This window comes from Clavelina lepadiformis, chromosome 4 (assembly GCF_947623445.1).
Source record: "Clavelina lepadiformis chromosome 4, kaClaLepa1.1, whole genome shotgun sequence".
NCBI classification, from domain to species: Eukaryota; Metazoa; Chordata; class Ascidiacea; order Aplousobranchia; family Clavelinidae; genus Clavelina; species Clavelina lepadiformis.
Window position 1 is genome coordinate 4,692,841 of NC_135243.1, and position 27,031 is coordinate 4,719,871.

Sequence of the window (27,031 nt, forward strand, 5' to 3'; positions counted from 1 at the left end):
AATTTCAAAACCAGCTATTAATTTCAATCATACAGTGGCGAAAGGTTTTGATTCCGTAGACAGTTGCACATATTTCTGTATTTCCTGCTTCGCTTGTGGAAACCAGTCACATTCAGATTATCCTGAGAGGAACCGGTTTTATCGATTGCGGAATACATTTCCAGCAAAATTCTTTTCCCGATGTAATAGCCCTTATCCGGACAATCTGCAATGTAATAACCGTCCGACTATAACGCGAGCAGATATGCAACCAATAAAGCCGCTCTTCCTTGTGTATAGCACATTGCAACAAGACAGTCCATCTTATGTCACTGCAGTTACTCAGAAAAATAACAAATTGATAAAATACTGTGCACAAATATTAATTGCCATAAGGTATTCAATTTTTTGGAAGTGACTATTTCACCGTATGCAGGACATCTAGCCTGGTTAGGTTAGGAGAATTAAGGTAAGAACTTAGAATTCACATTACTGTTTAAGTTAAGTTAACAAGGTAGTTTGAACATTAGATTCGAAAGGTTATTTTTCCGGTGAAGTAATGGTAACTCTTTTTTTATCCCCGCATTTGCTGTAGAAGCCAGTTTCTTTCATGTTTAGTATTTACTGCGTTGATTGTGGAATCAGTTGCATTCAATTATTTTTTCGAAGTAGGTCACTCAGCATGTAAAAGAAAAGCGGTTTTGTTATGAATCCGGTTACCACTATTGAGATTTCATATAAAACAATTAACACTGGATCACAAACTTTTACATCTTTATGGTTGCAACTTGCAATGCATTTCAAGTCCACTTAGCATCATATATATATACACGGTAAAAATACATGGAGCAACTGTGCAACCGAAATGGATGTAGCTTTTGATGTTGGGAGTTTTTTCCATGGCTGCAGGAGTTGGAATCCTTTTTTTTGTCTGGGTTGATTTAATTAAAGATCTTCCGCTGTGGCCAATCCTGCTACACCAATACAGTCGCAATGTTTTCATCATTTGTTGTGATGCCATTTACTTACATTTTGTCCCTGCGGTGTTTGTTGAAGCCTGATACGCTCAGATTTTTAAGTCCACGTGTTGGCTGTGGAACCAGTTACATTTAATTTTCATTCTTAACAAGAAATTTCAAAACCAGCTATTAATTTCAATCATACAGTGGCGAAAGGTTTTGATTCCGTAGACAGTTGCACATATTTCTGTATTTCCTGCTTCGCTTGTGGAAACCAGTCACATTCAGATTATCCTGAGAGGAACCGGTTTTATCGATTGCGGAATACATTTCCAGCAAAATTCTTTTCCCGATGTAATAGCCCTTATCCGGACAATCTGCAATGTAATAACCGTCCGACTATAACGCGAGCAGATATGCAACCAATAAAGCCGCTCTTCCTTGTGTATAGCACATTGCAACAAGACAGTCCATCTTATGTCACTGCAGTTACTCAGAAAAATAACAAATTGATAAAATACTGTGCACAAATATTAATTGCCATAAGGTATTCAATTTTTTGGAAGTGACTATTTCACCGTATGCAGGACATCTAGCCTGGTTAGGTTAGGAGAATTAAGGTAAGAACTTAGAATTCACATTACTGTTTAAGTTAAGTTAACAAGGTAGTTTGAACATTAGATTCGAAAGGTTATTTTTCCGGTGAAGTAATGGTAACTCTTTTTTTATCCCCGCATTTGCTGTAGAAGCCAGTTTCTTTCATGTTTAGTATTTACTGCGTTGATTGTGGAATCAGTTGCATTCAATTATTTTTTCGAAGTAGGTCACTCAGCATGTAAAAGAAGAGCGGTTTTGTTATGAATCCGGTTACCACTATTGAGATTTCATATAAAACAATTAACACTGGATCACAAACTTTTACATCTTTATGGTTGCAACTTGCAATGCATTTCAAGTCCACTTAGCATCATATATATATACACGGTAAAAATACATGGAGCAACTGTGCAACCGAAATGGATGTAGCTTTTGATGTTGGGAGTTTTTTCCATGGCTGCAGGAGTTGGAATCCTTTTTTTTTTTGTCTGGGTTGATTTAATTAAAGATCTTCCGCTGTGGGCAATCCTGCTACACCAATACAGTCGCAATGTTTTCATCATTTGTTGTGATGCTATTTACTTACATTTTGTCCCTGCGGTGTTTGTTGAAGCCTGATACGCTCAGATTTTTAAGTCCACGTGTTGGCTGTGGAACCAGTTACATTTAATTTTCATTCTTAACAAGAAATTTCAAAACCAGCTATTAAATTCAATCATACAGTGGCGAAAGGTTTTGATTCCGTAGACAGTTGCACATATTTCTGTATTTCCTGCTTCGCTTGTGGAAACCAGTCACATTCAGATTATCCTGAGAGGAACCGGTTTTATCGATTGCGGAATACATTTCCAGCAAAATTCTTTTCCCGATGTAATAGCCCTTATCCGGACAATCTGCAATGTAATAACCGTCCGACTATAACGCGAGCAGATATGCAACCAATAAAGCCGCTCTTCCTTGTGTAAAGCACATTGCAACAAGACAGTCCATCTTATGTCACTGCAGTTACTCAGAAAAATAACAAATTGATAAAATACTGTGCACAAATATTAATTGCCATAAGGTATTCAATTTTTTGGAAGTGACTATTTCACCGTATGCAGGACATCTAGCCTGGTTAGGTTAGGAGAATTAAGGTAAGAACTTAGAATTCACATTACTGTTTAAGTTAAGTTAACAAGGTAGTTTGAACATTAGATTCGAAAGGTTATTTTTCCGGTGAAGTAATGGTAACTCTTTTTTTATCCCCGCATTTGCTGTAGAAGCCAGTTTCTTTCATGTTTAGTATTTACTGCGTTGATTGTGGAATCAGTTGCATTCAATTATTTTTTCGAAGTAGGTCACTCAGCATGTAAAAGAAAAGCGGTTTTGTTATGAATCCGGTTACCACTATTGAGATTTCATATAAAACAATTAACACTGGATCACAAACTGTTACATCTTTATGGTTGCAACTTGCAATGCATTTCAAGTCCACTTAGCATCATATATATATACACGGTAAAAATACATGGAGCAACTGTGCAACCGAAATGGATGTAGCTTTTGATGTTGGGAGTTTTTTCCATGGCTGCAGGAGTTGGAATTCTTTTTTTTTTGTCTGGGTTGATTTAATTAAAGATCTTCCGCTGTGGCCAATCCTGCTACACCAATACAGTCGCAATGTTTTCATCATTTGTTGTGATGCCATTTACTTACATTTTGTCCCTGCGGTGTTTGTTGAAGCCTGATACGCTCAGATTTTTAAGTCCACGTGTTGGCTGTGGAACCAGTTACATTTAATTTTCATTCTTAACAAGAAATTTCAAAACCAGCTATTAATTTCAATCATACAGTGGCGAAAGGTTTTGATTCCGTAGACAGTTGCACATATTTCTGTATTTCCTGCTTCGCTTGTGGAAACCAGTCACATTCAGATTATCCTGAGAGGAACCGGTTTTATCGATTGCGGAATACATTTCCAGCAAAATTCTTTTCCCGATGTAATAGCCCTTATCCGGACAATCTGCAATGTAATAACCGTCCGACTATAACGCGAGCAGATATGCAACCAATAAAGCCGCTCTTCCTTGTGTAAAGCACATTGCAACAAGACAGTCCATCTTATGTCACTGCAGTTACTCAGAAAAATAACAAATTGATAAAATACTGTGCACAAATATTAATTGCCATAAGGTATTCAATTTTTTGGAAGTGACTATTTCACCGTATGCAGGACATCTAGCCTGGTTAGGTTAGGAGAATTAAGGTAAGAACTTAGAATTCACATTACTGTTTAAGTTAAGTTAACAAGGTAATTTGAACATTAGATTCGAAAGGTTATTTTTCCGGTGAAGTAATGGTAACTCTTTTTTTATCCCCGCATTTGCTGTAGAAGCCAGTTTCTTTCATGTTTAGTATTTACTGCGTTGATTGTGGAATCAGTTGCATTCAATTATTTTTTCGAAGTAGGTCACTCCGCATGTAAAAGAAAAGCGGTTTTGTTATGAATCCGGTTACCACTATTGAGATTTCATATAAAACAATTAACACTGGATCACAAACTTTTACATCTTTATGGTTGCAACTTGCAATGCATTTCAAGTCCACTTAGCATCATATATATATACACGGTAAAAATACATGGAGCAACTGTGCAACCGAAATGGATGTAGCTTTTGATGTTGGGAGTTTTTTCCATAGCTGCAGGAGTTGGAATCCTTTTTTTTTGTCTGGGTTGATTTAATTAAAGATCTTCCGCTGTGGCCAATCCTGCTACACCAATACAGTCGCAATGTTTTCATCATTTGTTGTGATGCCATTTACTTACATTTTGTCCCTGCGGTGTTTGTTGAAGCCTGATACGCTCAGATTTTTAAGTCCACGTGTTGGCTGTGGAACCAGTTACATTTAATTTTCATTCTTAACAAGAAATTTCAAAACCAGCTATTAATTTCAATCATACAGTGGCGAAAGGTTTTGATTCCGTAGACAGTTGCACACATTTCTGTATTTCCTGCTTCGCTTGTGGAAACCAGTCACATTCAGATTATCCTGAGAGGAACCGGTTTTATCGATTGCGGAATACATTTCCAGCAAAATTCTTTTCCCGATGTAATAGCCCTTATCCGGACAATCTGCAATGTAATAACCGTCCGACTATAACGCGAGCAGATATGCAACCAATAAAGCCGCTCTTCCTTGTGTATAGCACATTGCAACAAGACAGTCCATCTTATGTCACTGCAGTTACTCAGAAAAATAACAAATTGATAAAATACTGTGCACAAATATTAATTGCCATAAGGTATTCAATTTTTTGGAAGTGACTATTTCACCGTATGCAGGACATCTAGCCTGGTTAGGTTAGGAGAATTAAGGTAAGAACTTAGAATTCACATTACTGTTTAAGTTAAGTTAACAAGGTAGTTTGAACATTAGATTCGAAAGGTTATTTTTCCGGTGAAGTAATGGTAACTCTTTTTTTATCCCCGCATTTGCTGTAGAAGCCAGTTTCTTTCATGTTTAGTATTTACTGCGTTGATTGTGGAATCAGTTGCATTCAATTATTTTTTCAAAGTAGGTCACTCAGCATGTAAAAGAAGAGCGGTTTTGTTATGAATCCGGTTACCACTATTGAGATTTCATATAAAACAATTAACACTGGATCACAAACTTTTACATCTTTATGGTTGCAACTTGCAATGCATTTCAAGTCCACTTAGCATCATATATATATACACGGTAAAAATACATGGAGCAACTGTGCAACCGAAATGGATGTAGCTTTTGATGTTGGGAGTTTTTTCCATGGCTGCAGGAGTTGGAATCCTTTTTTTTTTTGTCTGGGTTGATTTAATTAAAGATCTTCCGCTGTGGGCAATCCTGCTACACCAATACAGTCGCAATGTTTTCATCATTTGTTGTGATGCTATTTACTTACATTTTGTCCCTGCGGTGTTTGTTGAAGCCTGATACGCTCAGATTTTTAAGTCCACGTGTTGGCTGTGGAACCAGTTACATTTAATTTTCATTCTTAACGAGAAATTTCAAAACCAGCTATTAATTTCAATCATACAGTGGCGAAAGGTTTTGATTCCGTAGACAGTTGCACATATTTCTGTATTTCCTGCTTCGCTTGTGGAAACCAGTCACATTCAGATTATCCTGAGAGGAACCGGTTTTATCGATTGCGGAATACATTTCCAGCAAAATTCTTTTCCCGATGTAATAGCCCTTATCCGGACAATCTGCAATGTAATAACCGTCCGACTATAACGCGAGCAGATATGCAACCAATAAAGCCGCTCTTCCTTGTGTAAAGCACATTGCAACAAGACAGTCCATCTTATGTCACTGCAATTACTCAGAAAAATAACAAATTGATAAAATACTGTGTACAAATATTAATTGCCATAAGGTATTCAATTTTTTGGAAGTGAATACCTGTATTTCACCGTATGCAGGACATCTAGCCTGGTTAGGTTAGGTGAATTAAGGTAAGAACTTAGAATTCACATTACTGTTTAAGTTAAATTAACAAGGTAGTTTGAACATTAGATTCGAAAGGTTATTTTTCCGGTGAAGTAATGGTAACTCTTTTTTTATCCCCGCATTTGCTGTAGAAGCCAGTTTCTTTCATGTTTAGTATTTACTGCGTTGATTGTGGAATCAGTTGCATTCAATTATTTTTTCGAAGTAGGTCACTCAGCATGTAAAAGAAGAGCGGTTTTGTTATGAATCCGGTTACCACTATTGAGATTTCATATAAAACAATTAACACTGGATCACAAACTTTTACATCTTTATGGTTGCAACTTGCAATGCATTTCAAGTCCACTTAGCATCATATATATATACACGGTAAAAATACATGGAGCAACTGTGCAACCGAAATGGATGTAGCTTTTGATGTTGGGAGTTTTTTCCATGGCTGCAGGAGTTGGAATCCTTTTTTTTTTGTCTGGGTTGATTTAATTAAAGATCTTCCGCTGTGGCCAATCCTGCTACACCAATACAGTCGCAATGTTTTCATCATTTGTTGTGATGCCATTTACTTACATTTTGTCCCTGCGGTGTTTGTTGAAGCCTGATACGCTCAGATTTTTAAGTCCACGTGTTGGCTGTGGAACCAGTTACATTTAATTTTCATTCTTAACAAGAAATTTCAAAACCAGCTATTAATTTCAATCATACAGTGGCGAAAGGTTTTGATTCCGTAGACAGTTGCACATATTTCTGTATTTCCTGCTTCGCTTGTGGAAACCAGTCACATTCAGATTATCCTGAGAGGAACCGGTTTTATCGATTGCGGAATACATTTCCAGCAAAATTCTTTTCCCGATGTAATAGCCCTTATCCGGACAATCTGCAATGTAATAACCGTCCGACTATAACGCGAGCAGATATGCAACCAATAAAGCCGCTCTTCCTTGTGTAAAGCACATTGCAACAAGACAGTCCATCTTATGTCACTGCAGTTACTCAGAAAAATAACAAATTGATAAAATACTGTGCACAAATATTAATTGCCATAAGGTATTCAATTTTTTGGAAGTGACTATTTCACCGTATGCAGGACATCTAGCCTGGTTAGGTTAGGAGAATTAAGAATTCACATTACTGTTTAAGTTAAGTTAACAAGGTAGTTTGAACATTAGATTCGAAAGGTTATTTTTCCGGTGAAGTAATGGTAACTCTTTTTTTATCCCCGCATTTGCTGTAGAAGCCAGTTTCTTTCATGTTTAGTATTTACTGCGTTGATTGTGGAATCAGTTGCATTCAATTATTTTTTCGAAGTAGGTCACTCAGCATGTAAAAGAAAAGCGGTTTTGTTATGAATCCGGTTACCACTATTGAGATTTCATATAAAACAATTAACACTGGATCACAAACTTTTACATCTTTATGGTTGCAACTTGCAATGCATTTCAAGTCCACTTAGCATCATATATATATACACGGTAAAAATACATGGAGCAACTGTGCAACCGAAATGGATGTAGCTTTTGATGTTGGGAGTTTTTTCCATGGCTGCAGGAGTTGGAATCCTTTTTTTTTGTCTGGGTTGATTTAATTAAAGATCTTCCGCTGTGGGCAATCCTGCTACACCAATACAGTCGCAATATTTTCATCATTTGTTGTGATGCTATTTACTTACATTTTGTCCCTGCGGTGTTTGTTGAAGCCTGATACGCTCAGATTTTTAAGTCCACGTGTTGGCTGTGGAACCAGTTACATTTAATTTTCATTCTTAACGAGAAATTTCAAAACCAGCTATTAATTTCAATCATACAGTGGCGAAAGGTTTTGATTCCGTAGACAGTTGCACATATTTCTGTATTTCCTGCTTCGCTTGTGGAAACCAGTCACATTCAGATTATCCTGAGAGGAACCGGTTTTATCGATTGCGGAATACATTTCCAGCAAAATTCTTTTCCCGATGTAATAGCCCTTATCCGGACAATCTGCAATGTAATAACCGTCCGACTATAACGCGAGCAGATATGCAACCAATAAAGCCGCTCTTCCTTGTGTAAAGCACATTGCAACAAGACAGTCCATCTTATGTCACTGCAATTACTCAAAAAAATAACAAATTGATAAAATACTGTGTACAAATATTAATTGCCATAAGGTATTCAATTTTTTGGAAGTGAATACCTGTATTTCACCGTATGCAGGACATCTAGCCTGGTTAGGTTAGGTGAATTAAGGTAAGAACTTAGAATTCACATTACTGTTTAAGTTAAGTTAACAAGGTAGTTTGAACATTAGATTCGAAAGGTTAATTTTCCGGTGAAGTAATGGTAACTCTTTTTTTATCCCCGCATTTGCTGTAGAAGCCAGTTTCTTTCATGTTTAGTATTTACTGCGTTGATTGTGGAATCAGTTGCATTCAATTATTTTTTCGAAGTGGGTCACTCAGCATGTAAAAGAAGAGCGGTTTTGTTATGAATCCGGTTACCACTATTGAGATTTCATATAAAACAATTAACACTGGATCACAAACTTTTACATCTTTATGGTTGCAACTTGCAATGCATTTCAAGTCCACTTAGCATCATATATATATACACGGTAAAAATACATGGAGCAACTGTGCAACCGAAATGGATGTAGCTTTTGATGTTGGGAGTTTTTTCCATGGCTGCAGGAGTTGGAATCCTTTTTTTTTTGTCTGGGTTGATTTAATTAAAGATCTTCCGCTGTGGCCAATCCTGCTACACCAATACAGTCGCAATGTTTTCATCATTTGTTGTGATGCCATTTACTTACATTTTGTCCCTGCGGTGTTTGTTGAAGCCTGATACGCTCAGATTTTTAAGTCCACGTGTTGGCTGTGGAACCAGTTACATTTAATTTTCATTCTTAAGGAGAAATTTCAAAACCAGCTATTAATTTCAATCATACAGTGGCGAAAGGTTTTGATTCCGTAGACAGTTGCACATATTTCTGTATTTCCTGCTTCGCTTGTGGAAACCAGTCACATTCAGATTATCCTGAGAGGAACCGGTTTTATCGATTGCGGAATACATTTCCAGCAAAATTCTTTTCCCGATGTAATAGCCCTTATCCGGACAATCTGCAATGTAATAACCGTCCGACTATAACGCGAGCAGATATGCAACCAATAAAGTCGCTCTTCCTTGTGTAAAGCACATTGCAACAAGACAGTCCATCTTATGTCACTGCAATTACTCAAAAAAATAACAAATTGATAAAATACTGTGTACAAATATTAATTGCCATAAGGTATTCAATTTTTTGGAAGTGACTACCTGTATTTCACCGTATGCAGGACATCTAGCCTGGTTAGGTTAGGTGAATTAAGGTAAGAACTTAGAATTCACATTACTGTTTAAGTTAAGTTAACAAGGTAGTTTGAACATTAGATTCGAAAGGTTATTTTTCCGGTGAAGTAATGGTAACTCTTTTTTTATCCCCGCATTTGCTGTAGAAGCCAGTTTCCTTCATGTTTAGTATTTACTGCGTTGATTGTGGAATCAGTTGCATTCAATTATTTTTTCGAAGTGGGTCACTCAGCATGTAAAAGAAGAGCGGTTTTGTTATGAATCCGGTTACCACTATTGAGATTTCATATAAAACAATTAACACTGGATCACAAACTTTTACATCTTTATGGTTGCAACTTGCAATGCATTTCAAGTCCACTTAGCATCATATATATATACACGGTAAAAATACATGGAGCAACTGTGCAACCGAAATGGATGTAGCTTTTGATGTTGGGAGTTTTTTCCATGGCTGCAGGAGTTGGAATCCTTTTTTTTTTGTCTGGGTTGATTTAATTAAAGATCTTCCGCTGTGGCCAATCCTGCTACACCAATACAGTCGCAATGTTTTCATCATTTGTTGTGATGCCATTTACTTACATTTTGTCCCTGCGGTGTTTGTTGAAGCCTGATACGCTCAGATTTTTAAGTCCACGTGTTGGCTGTGGAACCAGTAACATTTAATTTTCATTCTTAACAAGAAATTTCTGTTTTTGTTTATTCACGATTAAAAGGATTTTTTGCACGCGAATAAAGGATTTAAAAAAAGAACGAGATCAAAAATCATTTCGTTTAAGTTACAGCAAGTGTTGGTACAATATTTCTCCGTTTTGGAGGCGTATACATGTTATATAAATCTTTATATTCAGACAGATGCAATTGATTAGGAATGATAACATATATAGTTGTGATAGGATGTCATTTTATGTTTCACAATACACATTATGAGAATGAAGCATAGACAATGCGAATACATGATGAGAGTACTATAATGAGTGTTCTTGGTACAATATTTCTCCGTTTTGGAGGCATATACATGTCATGTAAATAATTATATTCAGACAGATGCAATTGATGAGGAATGATTACATATATATTTGTGATAGATTGTCATTTTATATTTCACAATACGCATTATGAGACTGAAGCATAAACAGTGCGAAGACAAAAGTAGGTAAAGGCGTACATTCCAGAACGCATATAAACACACAAATGGTATAGACGTTACATGTTCAGAGGGGGATGGTAAGATTTCTTACAATGTCTGGGTTATTTTTGCGTAGGGTGGAGGTTCTATATTTAAAACTTCTGTAAATATCGTTCGACAGTTTTTCTGAGGAGAACTGTTGGTTCTCGATTACGCATTTAAGTCTCGTTTTCCATGTTTGGTGGTTCATCGTTGTAATTAGTACGGTGAGAACTTTGTCGGTGTTTAGTTCGAGTCCCATGTCGTGCCTGAGGGCGCACAGCTTCTCGACATTTTCTTTATTAATTTTTAGGTTTAATGTTTTTTCGGCGATCGTTATTGTTTTTTTCCATTGTATCTTGGTCTGGGGGCATTTGTGAAATAAGTGGTAGGCGGTATCTGGTCCGATTCTACAAAAACGGCAGCTGTTTTTTGTTGTTGGTGCGTATTGGTTTATATCTGTGTTAAAAGGTAGCAGGTTGCTTTCGAGTTTAAAGTTAAAGATCCGTAGATAGCTTGGGAGTTCAGGGCAGTGTATTCTCTCCCATCTTTTGCGTTCTGTAGCTTTTGATGTTGGGAGTTTTTTCCATGAAATCTTTGGTCATGTCCTGCGTTGGTTTCAATAAACAACAGAATTCTCCTCGACGTGAGATCGCTTTAGATTTGAGAAAAGATCTTCCTCACACACGCAGTGGAGTATGGCAATGCTAAAAGAATTGTCATAAGTTTTGGTTTCCTTAACCCATCTTATAACCAACTTTTGTTACAAATATCAGCAATGACCTCTAGAGTCTGTTCTAAATATAGCAATGCTGACCATTCTCCCTGCAATTGAGTAATCAATTGTGATCAGTGTTGGAAATTTTAAAGCCAATTGAATGACGGAAGGGATCGTTCTGCTTTTTTGACGTCGCAGTTTTGAGTCTTAAGATTTAACTATGACAAAACACTGTTTAAATGTTAACTCTGTCTCCAACGTTTAACAAGAGATGAGAGCACATCAGAGCGAAAACGTTCATGATTTCCAAAAGGATCCTGTAGAAGCATAATCCTAAAGTGTCGGCCAAAAACATCTTTCAGTTCTTCCTAATTACTTGGATGGGCGGGATTAAGGAGCCGTATATGCTACCATTTTGCGATTTCGATGGTTTTGTTGGACTCTTAAGTAATTGTAGACCAGAGGCTGCGATGACTGGTGTTGTTTTTCAGTGCAGAAATTACTCTTAGAAAATTGTGCGTTAAAAACTTGCAGGTCGCATGTTTAGGTTTGCCTAAATTGAAAAAAATTGACTGTTTGCCCAAAATTGCAGCCTTGGATTCCACGAAATAATAGCCTAAGGCATGCTAAAGTGACAGACAAAATTTCAGGGAGCTTCATGCAGGATTTTTCGATTAATTGGATTTTTAAGTAATTTAACTTCATTACAACATAAACAAAGAAATCAGGCCTTTTTACAAGTATATACTTGGACCTACGGTGTCCTATATTTGCAAATGACCTCCCTGCCCGCTGATGTTTAGACCGATAAAATATCGAATACTTTTACCTCCAAAGTTGTCGTCTCTCTCAGCCTTCAGTTCATCATCTGAACAAATATTGAGGACGTTCACCAAAATCTCTATAAGCTGCACAAAAATCCACGTTTTGTCAATAATTGTGTTATCTTAACTTGACTCAAGTCAGACAAATAGTGTAAACTCGGTGACACGGCCAAATTATGTTACGGAGACAAAAATCCTAAAAGCAAAGATTAACTTATTAGATTAGTTATTGGTGTTTTCATTGTAGGTCTTTTGGTCTTTGTGTCAGGGGGTATTCGTCGTCCGAGTCTGTGGAGTTGGTTTCATAGTCTTCGTCTTCTTTTTGCCTTTGGTGTGGATGTTTTTCATCACTGGAGTTGTTTGGTGTTCGGATTCGTCTTTTGGTGATCTTTTTTATTATGAGATTGGTTTCTCGGTTCGATTGGGGAGTGTCACTGTCTCCTTTTGGTACTGTTGTTTCTATTATAGATTCATCATAATAATCAATATTTGATTTTGCCGTAGCATTACCTTTATCGTGTTGTGTTGCTGTTGGTGTCTAGTGTTGTGGCTGTTGATATCTCCGCAGTAGAGATTCGGCTGGGGTTGGGTCGAGTTCTTCTGTATCAGCGTTGGATTGTCTGTTTTGCGAGAACTTTATTCCATCGGTCGTTGAATGACTTGATGATTCTAACGAAAAAGTTCCCGCATGTAGGTTTTCTTTCGTTATTCTGTATTCGCATTCTCTGGCGAGATGCCCGGTTTCGCAGCAGTAGCCACATGTTTTTTCTTGACCCTCGTATTCTATTAAAAACCTGTAGTGTCCGAAGTATATGAAGGACGGTGGTCTGGCCTTAATTAGATCTTCTCTTTTAACTGTGTAGATCCTTCTGCCATCTTTTTTCTGTTGCAGTCTGTCGGTACCGATCTTTGCCTTGCTGAACGGCCCAATTTTTGCAACAAATTGATCTATCGACTGCGGGGGGGAAGTCGATTGGAACCCACGCGACGGTTATGTTGGTGAACTCATCTCCGTGGGCGATAGCACTCTGTACGTTTGGTACATTTCTCAATGCTCGGGCCATTTTCACGGCTGTATTTTTGCTGTTGAAGGTCAATTCAATTTGCTGTCCCGGGCGCTGGACTACACCTTCTAAAGATGACAGTGGAATTTTCGCCTTTCTCAGCATTTCATATATCTCTTGGCATTTTAGAGCGGTTTTAAATTTGAGGGAAACTTCTCTTTCTCTGTTGTAGTTTTTGGGTAGGTCAAAAGACCATATACCCTGTCTTTTGACTCGATCTGCGTACTTGAGTACCATATCTTTTGAGCTAGCCCTAAAGAGGGCTCCTTTTGAGGTGTAGCTCCGCTAAGTTTCAGTAACTGGGGGAAGGTAGTAGTAAAAAGGACTCTTTGCAGTGTACCTTTGCCTTTCCTGGGGAAAAAGTAGCACTAACTGAAACTAACTGGAACTAACTGAAAAAAGAAGAGCCAAAGCTCAGATTGACTTACCTTATTCAAATAGAATTATCATGATATCTCCATGTCAGGATACATTAGATTCGTTTTCGCCGTTTGATGATTTTTTTGCTATGCTGAGACTGGTTTTCTTACATGAAAACAGTTTTCTTGTAGACGTCTTTACCATGTTTTCGAATAATTAGCTGATTTTTTTTGTAAAAAAAAAAAAATATATACACAGCGATCAATCTTGGAACGAACTGCTTCATATTCTACTATTCCCACTTCCCCACCGTTAACTATTCATATGTACACGTGTTTTTAATCTATCCCTTGTGACGTCTCACATCGTTACCCCTAGGGCCTAATTGGTATTTAGCCTCCCGGTAATTTTCTCATTGCCTGACAACAGTGGAATCTGTGTTGGTGTGATGTAGCGCTCGGCCGGAAAGTGTTGGGCGAGTGTAAATGCAGTTTACGTTTTGCCTTTGTAGCGGAAAGATGGTCGTTTTCAACTAACAAATGCTATTAAAAGTTTTCCTGGCTAAGGAAAAATCGTGGATAAAATATAGTGCCCTTTTACCTCACCAAAGTCAAGGTAACAAATTATTGCGTGAAGTTTATATGTAGGTTTTCTTACTGCACTGGGTATAGTTAACTCACGATTAGGAACCACAATCTTTTCTTTCAATCTTTTCCACTGGGCTTGATTGTCTTGTTCATTATTAATGTGTTTTCAATAAGTCATCGCAAAAACCTTGCAGGGAAAACTGCAGACAAATCGGTTAAAAAGAATTAAACGCACACATGTAGAATGGACCAAAACCATGCAGAGAGCTACACATATTGTTATGGAGACTTGATACCAACCGAAGCAACGTAAAACATTACATTTGGTTATAGCTCTAATCAATCTCGAAACGCAAATCATTCACAAACAACACAGCCAGCGTTCAATGCCGCTATAATAGCCCAAGAAACAGGTAACGTGATTGCTAAAAATGTGATAAGGACACTTGAAAAACTACAAGCAAAACACAGAGGAAAGTAACTTGAACAAAACGTCTGCATATTCGTAATTTCTTGTAACCCGGTACATGCGTTTCGTGTACACTGTACAGGCTTACTTCCACACTGATCTGTACAGATATACTGTATTGCAAGTGTGAGCAGCAATTCGTACGCACTGACAAACCTACACGTTGAAGTACAATTCTAGCGAATACGTTGTTCTATAACTTACAGCCATCAACACTGTAGTTGTAAAAAGTTAAACGAGACACTCACTGTTCAGCGTGGTAGTGACAAAGTTTTTGTCACAATACCCTGAGAGAACATAAATAGTCTCTGAAACCCTGTTTACGACATAACATACAAACAGTCAAACCTTTTAAGTCGGAAAGGGACTGAAACAGGACAACATGTGACAGACGAGTTCACGTCATTTTACTCTCGTATTTGAACGTACAAGTTGTTCACGGCGTTTCAAAAATGTTCACTTTAATTTAAGAACTGTTGTACATATATGCATGGCAATACTTTTCATCACAGGCGTTTCATAGAGATATTTGGAACTTAAGATAAAAGAATAAAATTTTTTTGAGCTGCGTGAATTTTAGGTAGGGTGGACAAATGGACAAACACGGGAATTTTAGGCCCAGCTTTTGAAAAACCTTTTGTTCTCCTCAACGCAATCCTAAATGAGCTACGGTTTGTTAGGCGTATCTCACGTTCCCATGTTTGGCGCGTGATGACGTCATACAAATTTAAATATGATGTTATATTTAATTTGGTTGCTAAGCTTTTTCGCCTTCGTTCAAATTTGATAATTGAACAAGATATCACATGCGTTTTATATCTAAGCACTTACAAAAATGTATTTACAAAAGAAGAATATTCCGATTTTACTGGATTTTTAATCAATTCATTACAAACAAGTACGTCTAAATCTTTCGCGAATAAAAAATTGTTTTCATTGTTCAAATTCGTTTGTTCCGTAATTCCAACTCATACTTACCTGACGAGGGTCTTCACCGCGATCCGGCAGGCGGTGGGCCCAGGGCGAGGCTTTGTCATTGCACTTCGACTGAGCTGACCTCTGCGATTACCCCAAATGCGGGTAACTCGGTCGTATAATTTCTGTTAGTGGGGACTGCGTTCGCGCTATCCCCAACCAATACCTAATCAACTCTAAACAAGCTTTCTGGTAGAGTTTACAATAAATACACACGCTCTATCAAGCTTGAGGTGCGCCGTTTCTCCAGGTTACTAATACAGAAATTTCTTTTGTCTTACATTACGATCTTATGGGAAAATCTGTTACTCAGCAAGACACGCTTTAATCAGTTCAGGCAGTGGCTTAAGTGACTGGACAAAAGACTAGTTACTCAACCAGTAGACTTAATAACTACCGAAATAGGCTTTCTCTGGAAACATTGCCTCAGATAACGGCATATCAGTGCTGAAGAGAAAAAGATGGCAGGCTGCAAAAGCTGGATTAACCCTGATGTTGGTTGACAATGCTTCGGGAGACTTCAACCTCAAACCACTATTAGTCTGTCATTGTCGTTTATCGTGAAGCCTGGGCCATTGTAATTCCAAGCTCGTTTGTCATCAATCTTGTTCCCTACCCGACGACAAGTTTGCCTGGAAAATGGCAAATTCTGCTGATTTTGGACTAAGATTTAGCTGACCTCAACACCTTCAGAGTTTTTGTCGACATGTGAAAGTTGTTCGTATTCACCTGCCCTTGTTCGCTGTGAGTTTACGAACATTCGTATGAGTTAGGAACTGTTTTACACAGAACAACATGTAATAACCGGGTGTACTACACAGGTTGTGCATCGCTTTTCAAACATGCAGATTAATTTGACAACTATTGTACATACAAATAGAAGAATACATTTCATTTCAAGTCGTTTTAAAGCGGTATTTGACGCTTAAAAACACAAACGTTTTGAACTTTATGCATTTTGGACGAGGTGAACAAACACGGGAGTTTTAGGCCTAGCTTTTAAAACCTTTTGGTGTGCACAACGCAATGCTAAGTAAGCTTCTGGTTGTAATTCTCGCGTTCTCATGTTTGGCGCGTGATGACGTCATACTAATTTAAATGTTATGATACATTAAATTTAGTTTCTAATCTTTTTCGCTTTAGTTAAAATTTGATATTTGTGAAAAGGTATCACATGCGTATTTTATGTGAAAGCACTTACAAAAATGTATTTAGAAAAGAAGTCTATTCCGATTCTACTGGATAATAGACATTTTTAATTAATTCATTACAAACAAGTGCTTGTAAATCTTTCGCGAATAAAAAATTGTTTTCATTATTCAAAACCGTTCTTTCCATAATTCCAACTCATACTTACCTGACGAGGGTCTTCACCGCGATCCGGCAGGCGGTGGGCCCAGGGCGAGGCTTTGTCATTGCACTTCGACTGAGCTGACCTCTGCGATTACCCCAAATGTGGGTAACTCGGTCGTATAATTTCTGTTAGTGGGGACTGCGTTCGCGCTATCCCCAAACAATACCTAATCAACTCTAAACAAGCTTTCGCGATATTGTTTGGTTTTGTGCGATCCTTCAAGCTTGTGGCTGATAACGTCGCTCGTTTTTTTCCATGTGGCAGATTGATTAAATGCGCTTTGACCATATAGCTAAGACTTCACATCAACTATTTTTCACCGGCATACAACAGCCTACCTTGTACAATAAAATGGCAATCCTGACGAACTGTAGTAACATCGTGACCACAAGTTGGCTGCAGTGATAAGTAATGTCACTAAAACGCGAACGAAAAATTTATGTCATAGATCAAGTTGCACGCATCCCTTACATCGTAAGATGAATCTCTCATTGTAGGTAAATGAAAAGATAAGCGGTGCCGGTTAAGTAGGTAATTGCAAAAAGTTGATTTTACCTATTTTATAAGCTTAATACCTTGATGTGTAGGTCCGTTAGAATGTATGCATGCGTGTTTTTCTAGTTTAATTTCTCAACTTATCTAAATGTATTATTCAATTAAAGCTTTCAGTAGTCGGTATGTATTGGTCGGTCTTTACTCAAGAAAACCTTCACAAAACTTGCAGGCATTCAAAACGATAAACAAATCGGTATATGCACTAAAAAAAGCTAGAAAAACATAAAACTAGTTTAATTCAGTAAAATTCCAAAATGGTAGTCAAAACAAGAAAGAAAATAAGGTGGGTACATTATGCTTTAATAATTGTTTGTGCAAAACAAGATTTGTCACTTTTACCCATACCTGGCAAATAAATATTCGGTAAATGGATTCAACAAAAAAATTCAACAATGAAGCATTATCGGATTGTTTATTTATGACTTAATAATGGGCATTTCTTCTCTTTTGTGTTTCTTCTTCCTCCTCCTCCTCCTCTTGCACGACACTCACACCCAAGTCGGCGGCTCCGAACCAAGTGTTGTTGTAAGTCAATTCAAAAGCCACCTGTGATGTATTTATCAATCATGAATTAGTTTTAGATTTTAATTTTAGTCATTCGTTGATGATTCGGGTTAATTAAGACTGTGTACGATTATGACACAAATTTAATTTGCTGGAGGACGAACGCAATGCTCGCCTTCGTCATTACATTATATTAAATTGCTTTGTTACATCACAAGTTGAACATACCTCGGTTTGCCAGGACTTAATGTTTCCAATTTTATAAATTTGTGGTCCACCCATGACTGTGTTAGGAGAATCGACCTTTGAACAAAAAAATTATCGTTTAACTTGGTGACCTCGAATATAATTTGTTCATTATTTTTAGCGGTGTAATCTTATTTACAAGAAAACCCGTCAAGTGTCGAATTTCATTACTTACGTAATGATACTGATATGGTGCAGGATTATGAGGTCTCGTTAACATTGTTACGTCATCATACCTATAAGTGATGACTTGAAACTTACCTTGAATTCGTTTACAGAAGCTGGTAGGTCAATCATTATGGCGCTCTTCTCATTCAAATCGTAATCACAGACCCTTGAACGGGTTCGTTTTTCGTCCATGTTGTTTGGGAACGAATAGACTGTGACTGTGACAATGAATAAAACATCAGTCGTGACGCTTGATATTCTTCGTCGGTACATATAAGCATCTTTGTAATTACGGGGTATTACATCCTAATCGAGCACAGGTGGTAATTGTTTGCGTTTGTTCTTAAATTAAATTGTACTTGTGTCTAAACTTATATTTTGAGGGTGCTGCGTGTTTCTATCTAACCGCGGAAGTGAAACAAATCAACAGCATGAGAAGATTTTCGAGACTTACCTGTGTTTTTGTCATCAGCGTCGCAAACCCAACCTATTGAGTTGCTGCTGTAAGCGGCGTCTTGCAGGAAATTAACGACGAATATGAATGCACCCGTGTTTTGCCACACTTGATTCGGTGTCGCTAGAGCATAAATTCCTTCGGCCGAGTTGGATTTCCAAGGAACAATGTCACAATTTTCACACTGATTCGAAAATGTATGAGTTTAAATCACAGCGATTTGCTGAAAAAAAGCTTAAGACAACAGAAACCCCCAGACTTACGTGAAACCAGTAAACTGCGCCGGGGAAGAGAAGATAGCAAGTTCCGTTTCCCAGATTTGAGAAGTCCGCCATCCCTTTTGCTCCCGCTGGAGTGCGCTCATTCTCAGGCCAGTTCTCCAAGAAATGAACTAATAAAAATATGACTCATGCTTAAAAATTTTCACTAAGAGAAGTTCTAAAATAGACAAGCTGCAAATTTGTTGCTTGATATTTTTTTACCAACAACAAATTGTCCTACCTTGTCCACACACTACTGCGATCAGAAATGTAATAGCGACAAAAGTTTTCATGATGATCTTTCAAAGACTTCTTTGCGAATTCACAAACTTCTTTGTTTAGGAAACTTTTCACGACTGGTTGTATGTCAACTGTATGCCGTTGGTGTAGCAGCGAACAACTTTTATATCAAGATCCAGGAAATAACTATAATGACGTTGGTAGCTACGTAGAATACGTTGAAGATTAAATTGCAGGTTACGTAATATTTTAATGAGTGTTTTAGTGTGATGTTTATTTGAAGGAAAAAAGTAATACCTTAAAGTTCAGTTAAGCTTAATCAAATGTCGGTATTTTGTCGTCTATTAACTAATAGATTATAATTACACTTTCCCCCATGATTAATGAAGAAAATTACAAGTTATCAATTATTTACAGTTTTGATAAGTTTTTGCAATTATACTAATGCCACCACACTTGTAAACAATACAGTCGCGCGATTACTGTATTTTGCGATGTTAGTGAAAGTATGAGCTGGATTTCATGACGTAATTATTACCGTGTCTTCTAACGCAATCATTTCTAACATTTGGTTATTTCGACTAATGGCGAAGTAATCATAATTTTTGTTTATACATGTCATAAAACATTATAAACACTTGTTTTTGAATTTTACTTTTTACGATATAGTGTGGAACTGGCATTAAATGAGCTACTTACATCAATAATAAACTATTTTCTGTTAAACTAATAAGAAAGATATTGGCTTGTACTGAAACGATGACGTAGTGGTTGGAGCGCATGGATCGTAATAATGTGACCAACATTAGATTTCTAGTTGAAACAACGTTATCAGACTCTAAAAGAAGGTAAGAACGAGGCTTGCTTTTGTTTACTAGAATTGATGAACAGAAATAAATTTGAGTAAAAAAATACAAAAAAATGTCAACGGGGACTTGCACAACTTAAATAAAAACTTATTTTGTTACTGTCTCGTGGTTCAGGCAAGGCAAAGTAAAGAATTTTAACCAAAAACGTCAGCTTAAAAGTGTCACTGATTTGGACATAAAAGCAAAGCTTCTAACCGCTGTTGCCTTACAATCAGATTGCTTGCGTGTGTGCCGCAGATGTTTTAGCAAACATTAAAATTAAACACAAAACTCTTCCAAAAAATATTTTTCAGGGATATTTGTGGAAAATTTGATTCAAAGTACCTGCTTTTACATAAATGTGCCCGTAAATAAACGAACTTGTGTGAAAGCAAGTTCATACGCCGAGGATTCGGTAAGAACATTGCCACAAACAAAACTCAAATTTAACAGTGTAATGGTTATATGCTGACAGTGCGCATGCAAACTGGGTTTAATGCTTGATGGCGTCACTATGCTACCGTATAGTAATGTTCGATGTAGGCCAGGGGTTCTTAAACTTTTTGGAACACGCCCCCCTTGAAGGTACCTAAAAAATCCGCGCCCCACCTCATTGCAAAATAAAAAGCATTAAACAAAACAACAATTTCTTTTCAATTAACTTTCATTAATGTGAAGGATGTAGTTGTTTTTGGGAAATCAAACGTTTAAACGTTCGAGGCTTTGTAGAAGATAATGCACATCTTAGGTCGGCTTCACACTCAAGTTTGTTTCTAGGCTTTGTCTTTATATTCATGAAGATGACGCTGCAAACGACTTGGTCTCAAAACGTGGTTGCTTAGCTTTTCTAAGCATATCACGCATTGCGGTACGACTTTTCCGTTCACTGTGGTATCTATAAAGCCATACTTCAGATAATTTTGGTCATACTTTCTCTTTTTTCCACTCATTTTGTGTCAATACATTTAGTTTAATTACTAAAATACCAGGTTATTAAATCAATACTAAATTTAAGTTTTACTTCATTTTACGGTTTTAATATTGGCTAACGTTGGTTTTACCCTATTTAAACCGGGTGCGCGACATTACTATATTAACTATGTGTGGCCGACACTGCACACAAATTTTCAATCGTTAATGATTCGAAAATTATACGTCGTAAACTGATCAGATTTTTACAGGTTAGTAGCAAAAAAATCTGGTTTCCTGTATACATCATAATTGTAAAACTAAAGAAAATGCTTTTAGTGTAAATTTAGTATTTCTACAAGTGATACATTTGTAAAATTTTTCCTTGTTACGTCGCTCCCCCCCTCCGTTGTGAGAAAAAACAGGTCACCGCAAAAAGAGAACACAAGAGAACAGATAGTCGAGCCAGGAGTGCGTGAATGAGTAAACGAAAACAATACGCTTCAATGCGGAGAGACACCAAATATTATGACGTAACAATTGACGTATTCAGAATCCAAATTTCAAAAATACAATTGCTATCGTGACACACTTTAAAATTTTATTAAAAATGAACCTATAGCGAAAGTCAAGAAAGCATGTTTAGACATAGCTCATATAATAGACAGTTTGTCATCTCTCGCGCCCCCCTTATGAATCTTACACGTCCCCCCAGTTTAAGAACCACTGATGTAGGCCTTTTGCAAATGGCGAGCCAGTGCTTTCTCCTGTTCAGTGGTCTATACTTTATAATGAGAAGTTGCAACTTCGGGTAACATAACATAAGTAATGGAAGAATAATGATATCGCCAAGACGTAATATTGGACGTTTATTCAATTTTACCAAAAACGTGCAAATAATGTCTTACAGTAATAAATTTTGTAGTTTGATAATTTTTACGCAAGCATTGTCATCAAAGCAATCTAGTAGTTAAAAGTTAACACTTGTCAGATCTTTTTACTTTCAAACGAATAAATTCAAAGCTTAACAAACCAAGATTAAATGCAGTATTTCAAGTGGAGATGTGTTAATTTTTTATGGAAACAACCCAAACCCCCAAATGAACCGATAAATAATTTCAAGTAAATTAAAAACGTTTCAACGTTTCTTGAAAATATTAAGTGAATAAATAAATTTATGATATGTTAAGCTATGCCATGTACGTATAATGTAGCTTATCTATGCTGTAACTCGTTTTTTGCTGTGCCCCAATTTTCCATAAAAATCTTCCAAAAACGGGCTCCATTCATTGGTTCCTTTACTCTCTTAGTTCTTCTAGTTACTCAACTCTAAATTTCAGTTCGAGTTCTCAAAAATAAATGTTTGTTTGCAGTAAAATATTTTGAATAAACTCATTCATGGAATAAATAAAAACTGAATTTTTATTTTGCAAAAAAAACACTTCAAATGGATCGCATTTTGAAACGAAATAAACAAAGAAAATACTTAAATAAAATAGAAAACGGGTAAATTAAATAAAAATCAATTGTGGTTTAAAAGCACAAACTGAAATATAAAGTGAACAGGTTTAGGTTGTGGTTGTAACAATTTTTTAATTTTTTAATTTTTGCTGCTTTTATAATTTTATGTCTGATAGATGTTCGGATAATAACATTTGGCAAATAAAGTTTTTAAGTTTTCACAAAAACCAAAAAACTTTGTTAGATATAGAGTCAAGTTACAAATCAAAAGAGTAAATTTTCGGGAACTTTATTTTTTTATGACTTAATAATGGGCATTTCTTCTCCTTCTCTTTTGTGTTTCTTCTTCCTCTTCCTCCTCCTCCTCTTGCACTTCTTGCACGACACTCACACCCAAGTCAGCAGCTCCGAACCAAGTGTTGTTGTAAGTCAATTCAAAAGCCACCTGTGATGTATTTATCAATCATGAATTAGTTTTTAGATTTTAGATTTTAGATTTTAGTTATTCGTTGACGAGTCGGGATAATTAAGACTGTGTATGATTATGTCACAAATTTAATTTGCTGGAGGACGAACGCAATGCTCGCCTTCGTCATTATATAATATTAAATTGCTTTGTTACATCACAAGTTGAACATACCTCGGTTTGCCATGACTTAATGTTTCCAATTTTATAAATTTGTGGTCCACCCATGACTGTGTTAGGAGAATCGACCTTTGAACAAAAAAATTATCGTTTAACTTGGTGATCTCGAATATAATTTGTTCATTATTTTTAGCGGTGTAATCTTATTTACAAGAAAACCCGTCAAGCGTCGATATTAATTACTTACGTAATGATACTGATATGGTGCAGGATTATGAGGTCTCGTTAACATTGTTACGTCATCATACCTATAAGTGATGACTTGAAACTTACCTTGAATTCGTTTACAGAAGCTGGTAGGTCAATCATTATGGCGCTCTTCTCATTCAAATCGTAATCACAGACCCTTGAGCGAGTTCGTTTTTCGTCCATGTTGTTTGGGAATGAATAGACTGTGACTGTGACAATGAATATAACATCAGTCGTGACGCTTAATATTCTTCATCAGTACATATAAGCATCTTTGTAATTACGGGGTATTACATCATAATCGAACACACGTGGTAATTATTTGCGTTTATTCCTTAATTAAATTGTACTTGTGTCTAAACTTATATTTTAATTGTGCGACGTGTTTCTTTCTAACCGCGGAAGTGAAACAAATCAACAGCATGAGAAGATTTTCGAGACTTACCTGTGTTTTTGTCATCAGCGTCGCAAACCCAACCTATTGAGTTGCTGCTGTAAGCGGCGTCTTGCAGGAAATTGACGACGAATATGAATGCACCCGTGTTTTGCCACACTTGATTCGGTGTCGCTAGAGCGTAAATTCCCTCGGCCGAGTTGGATTTCCCCGGAACAATGTCACAATTTTCACACTGATTCGAAAATGTATGAGTTTAAATCACAGCGATTTGTCGAAAAAAAGCTTAAGACAACAGAAACCCCCAGACTTACGTGAAACCAGTAAACTGCGCCGGGGAAGAGAAGATAACAAGTTCCGTTTCCCAGATTTGAGAAGTCCGCCATCCCTTTTGCTCCCGCTGGAGTGCGCTCATTCTCAGGCCAGTTCTCCAAGAAATAAACTAATAAAAATATGACTCATGCTTAAAAATTTTCACTATGTTTAAATTATTGCTTGAAACTTATATATATATAAAGATGTTTTGGTACAGTCGACAACATTTGGATGGAGCCGACATAAATCTAGATACCATAACATGCTCTAAAATGGACAAGCTGAGAATTTATTGCTTGATACTTTTCTACCAACTACAAATTGCTCTACCTTGTCCACACACTGCTCCGATCAGAAATGTAACAGCGATAAAAGCTTTCATGATGATCTTTCAAAGACTTCTTTGCGAATTCACAAATTTATCTGTTTAGGAAACTTTTCACGACTGGTTGTATGTTAACTGCATGCTGTTGGTGTAACAGCGAACAATTTTATATCAAGATCCAGGAAATTACGTTGATGACGTTGGTAGCTATACGTAGAGTACGTTGAAGGTTAAATTGCAGGTTAAGTAATATTTTAATAAGTGTTCATGTGTGATGTTTATTTGAAGTAAAAAGGAATACCTTAAAGTTCAGTTAAGCTCAATCAAATATCGTTATTATGTCGCCTATTAACTAATAGATTATAATTACACTTTCCCCATGATTAATGCAGTAAATTACAAGTTATTAACTATTTACAGTTTTGATAAATGTTTTCAATTATACTAATGCCACCACACTCGTAAACAATACAGTCGCGCGATTACTGTATTTTGCGATGTTAGTGAAAGTATGAGCTGGATTTCATGACGTAATTATTACCGTGTCTTCTAACGCAATCATGTCTAACATTTCGTTATTTCGACTAATGACGAGGTAATTATAATCCATCTTTATACATGTCATAAAACATTATAAACACTTGTTTTCTAACTTTACTTTTTACGATTTAGTGTGGAACTGGCATGAAATGAGTTACTTACATCAAGAATAAACTGATTTGTGCTGAAATGGTAAGAAACATATTTACTTGTACTGACACTGTGACGTAGTGGTTGGAGCGCATGGCTCGGACCACGATTCGATTTCTAGTTGAACCAACGTTATGGGGAAGGTGGGGTAAAGCGGACCACCTAAGGCTTAATCGTTACAATTCACTGATTTCACCAAAACATTTGACTTGTTTGTTTTGAGAGTTAACTCTAAGGTATTTCGCTAAATTTTGAAGTGTCCTTTTATTGATTGCTTGCTTTCTTACATAAAAATTTTTTGATTTAAAAGCACCTCCAATAGTCCACTTTACCCCAATTTGTTCCACATCACAATCAATTTATTTACAAATTGTCATCACAAGCGAAGTAGTTATGAAAGTAATCGCAGTTCACCATCAATTTTTAAAAACATAATTCACAAATAAAGTTGTCATCCTCTTCATTACACCCAGAGCAGGCTTCATGCGCCCATCGCATGCATTTAGAGCACTGGATCCACCCATCATTCTCGGATGATTTGGAATACAATTTGTTGCAGTAAAAGCATTCTGCATCTACGTTGTTATCACTTTCATCGACTGTGTCCTTCTGCTGCATTGATGACCTGGAAACCTTAGCTTTCTTCATAGAGCGCTTTTTCGATGAACTTGTTTTACTGCTGTTGCCAGATACCGCGGATTGGCTACGATTCGTTGAAGCCAATTGCTTCTTGTATGGTGAACTGGTTAAAATAGCAGTTGCACCTCTCTTAGACTTCCTCTTTTGGCGAGTGTGAGCTGCTTTCGGCATAGGAAGCACTTCAACAGGACTTACAATTGTGAAACTGCAATTTGCATCTTCAGGAGAGGACGGTTGGGCTACATCTATTGACTGTGCAGGTAACGATTCAGGCATCTCGGGAAGACCAGCCGCATCTAAGCCATTATTTCTGCCATCACACAAGTCAATGCTAGTTGAACTAACATTAACGGGGTAAGATTCGGTGTTGGTTGGAACAGGATCAATAGGAATATCATTAACATCCGATGGAGCAAAGTCAGCCTCTCCAACTCCTCCTCCACCACTGGTCCACTTTACCCCCACCCCTTGGTTACTATTGTTTTGACTGTTGGCCAAATTTTGGCTAGTCAGTAAGCGGAATGAACCTATGTAATGCGTACGTGATACAGTAAAACTCCTTTCTACCATTCAACCAAACTTCTACCTTATGCATGTAAAATAAAATCTAAGTTACAAGACATACCTTTCAATAGATCAGAGAGTACAAAAAACGAATTCCGTGCCTTTTCTTGCCTTCTTTTCCACGTAACCTCGAATAATGGCGTCTGCAACCACGTTATGTCATGCTTCACTAAACTTAGTGGTATCCGCGCGGTTAAAAAACTTTATTAAGAAAATAAGAGGGGTGTGCCACTTTACCCCGTTGGTCCGCTTTACACCACCTTCCCTTACTCTTAAGGAAGGTATGAACGACGCTTGCTTTTGTTTACTGGAAATGATGAACAGAAATAAATTTGAGTAATAAAATACAAAAAATGTCAACGGGGACTTTCACAACTTGATAAAAACTTATGTTGCTGTAGTCTCGTGGTTCAGGCCAGGCAACGTAAAGTATTTTGAACGAAAACGTCAGCTTAAAAGTGTCACTGATTAGGACATAAAAGCAAAGATTCTAACAACTGTTGCCTTACAAACAGATTGCTTGCGTGTGTGCCACAGATGTTTTAGCAAACATTAAAATTAAACACAAAATTCTTCCAAAAAATATTTTTCCGGGATAATTGTGGAAAATTTGATTCAAAGTACCTGTTTTTACATAAAGGTGCCCAAAAATAAACGCACTTGTGTGAAAGCAAGCTCATACACCAAGGTTTTGGCAAGAACATTTCCACAAACAAGACTTATGTTTAACAGTGTACTGGTTATATGCTGACAGTGCGCATGCAAACTGGGTTTAAC

General features: G+C 37.0%; 2 protein-coding genes and 2 non-coding genes across 4 annotated transcripts; 2 read left to right on the forward strand and 2 right to left on the reverse strand.

Moving 5' to 3' along the window:
* The first annotated feature begins 15,488 nt into the window (after positions 1-15,488).
* LOC143457488 (U1 spliceosomal RNA) lies at positions 15,489-15,652 on the forward strand. Its single transcript, XR_013117184.1, has one exon. It is a non-coding gene; the product is annotated as a U1 spliceosomal RNA (small nuclear RNA).
* Positions 15,653-16,842: 1,190 nt separating this feature from the next.
* Positions 16,843-17,006, forward strand: LOC143457487 (U1 spliceosomal RNA). The gene has a single exon (XR_013117183.1). It is a non-coding gene; the product is annotated as a U1 spliceosomal RNA (small nuclear RNA).
* A 510-nt stretch (positions 17,007-17,516) lies between these two features.
* LOC143452279 (uncharacterized) lies at positions 17,517-19,393 on the reverse strand. The gene is made up of 6 exons (XM_076953181.1): positions 19,276-19,393; positions 19,038-19,165; positions 18,775-18,958; positions 18,414-18,538; positions 18,135-18,209; positions 17,517-17,948 (listed from the first exon to the last, which is right to left on the reverse strand). Exons 1-6 carry the CDS (start codon positions 19,325-19,327, stop codon positions 17,826-17,828), a joined length of 687 nt encoding a protein of 228 aa, XP_076809296.1. The 5' UTR covers positions 19,328-19,393; the 3' UTR covers positions 17,517-17,825.
* A 3,376-nt stretch (positions 19,394-22,769) lies between these two features.
* On the reverse strand, positions 22,770-24,497 carry LOC143452278 (uncharacterized). Its single transcript, XM_076953180.1, has 6 exons — positions 24,367-24,497; positions 24,036-24,163; positions 23,773-23,956; positions 23,412-23,536; positions 23,133-23,207; positions 22,770-22,937 (listed from the first exon to the last, which is right to left on the reverse strand). Exons 1-6 carry the CDS (start codon positions 24,416-24,418, stop codon positions 22,797-22,799), a joined length of 705 nt encoding a protein of 234 aa, XP_076809295.1. The 5' UTR covers positions 24,419-24,497; the 3' UTR covers positions 22,770-22,796.
* Positions 24,498-27,031: the final 2,534 nt, after the last annotated feature.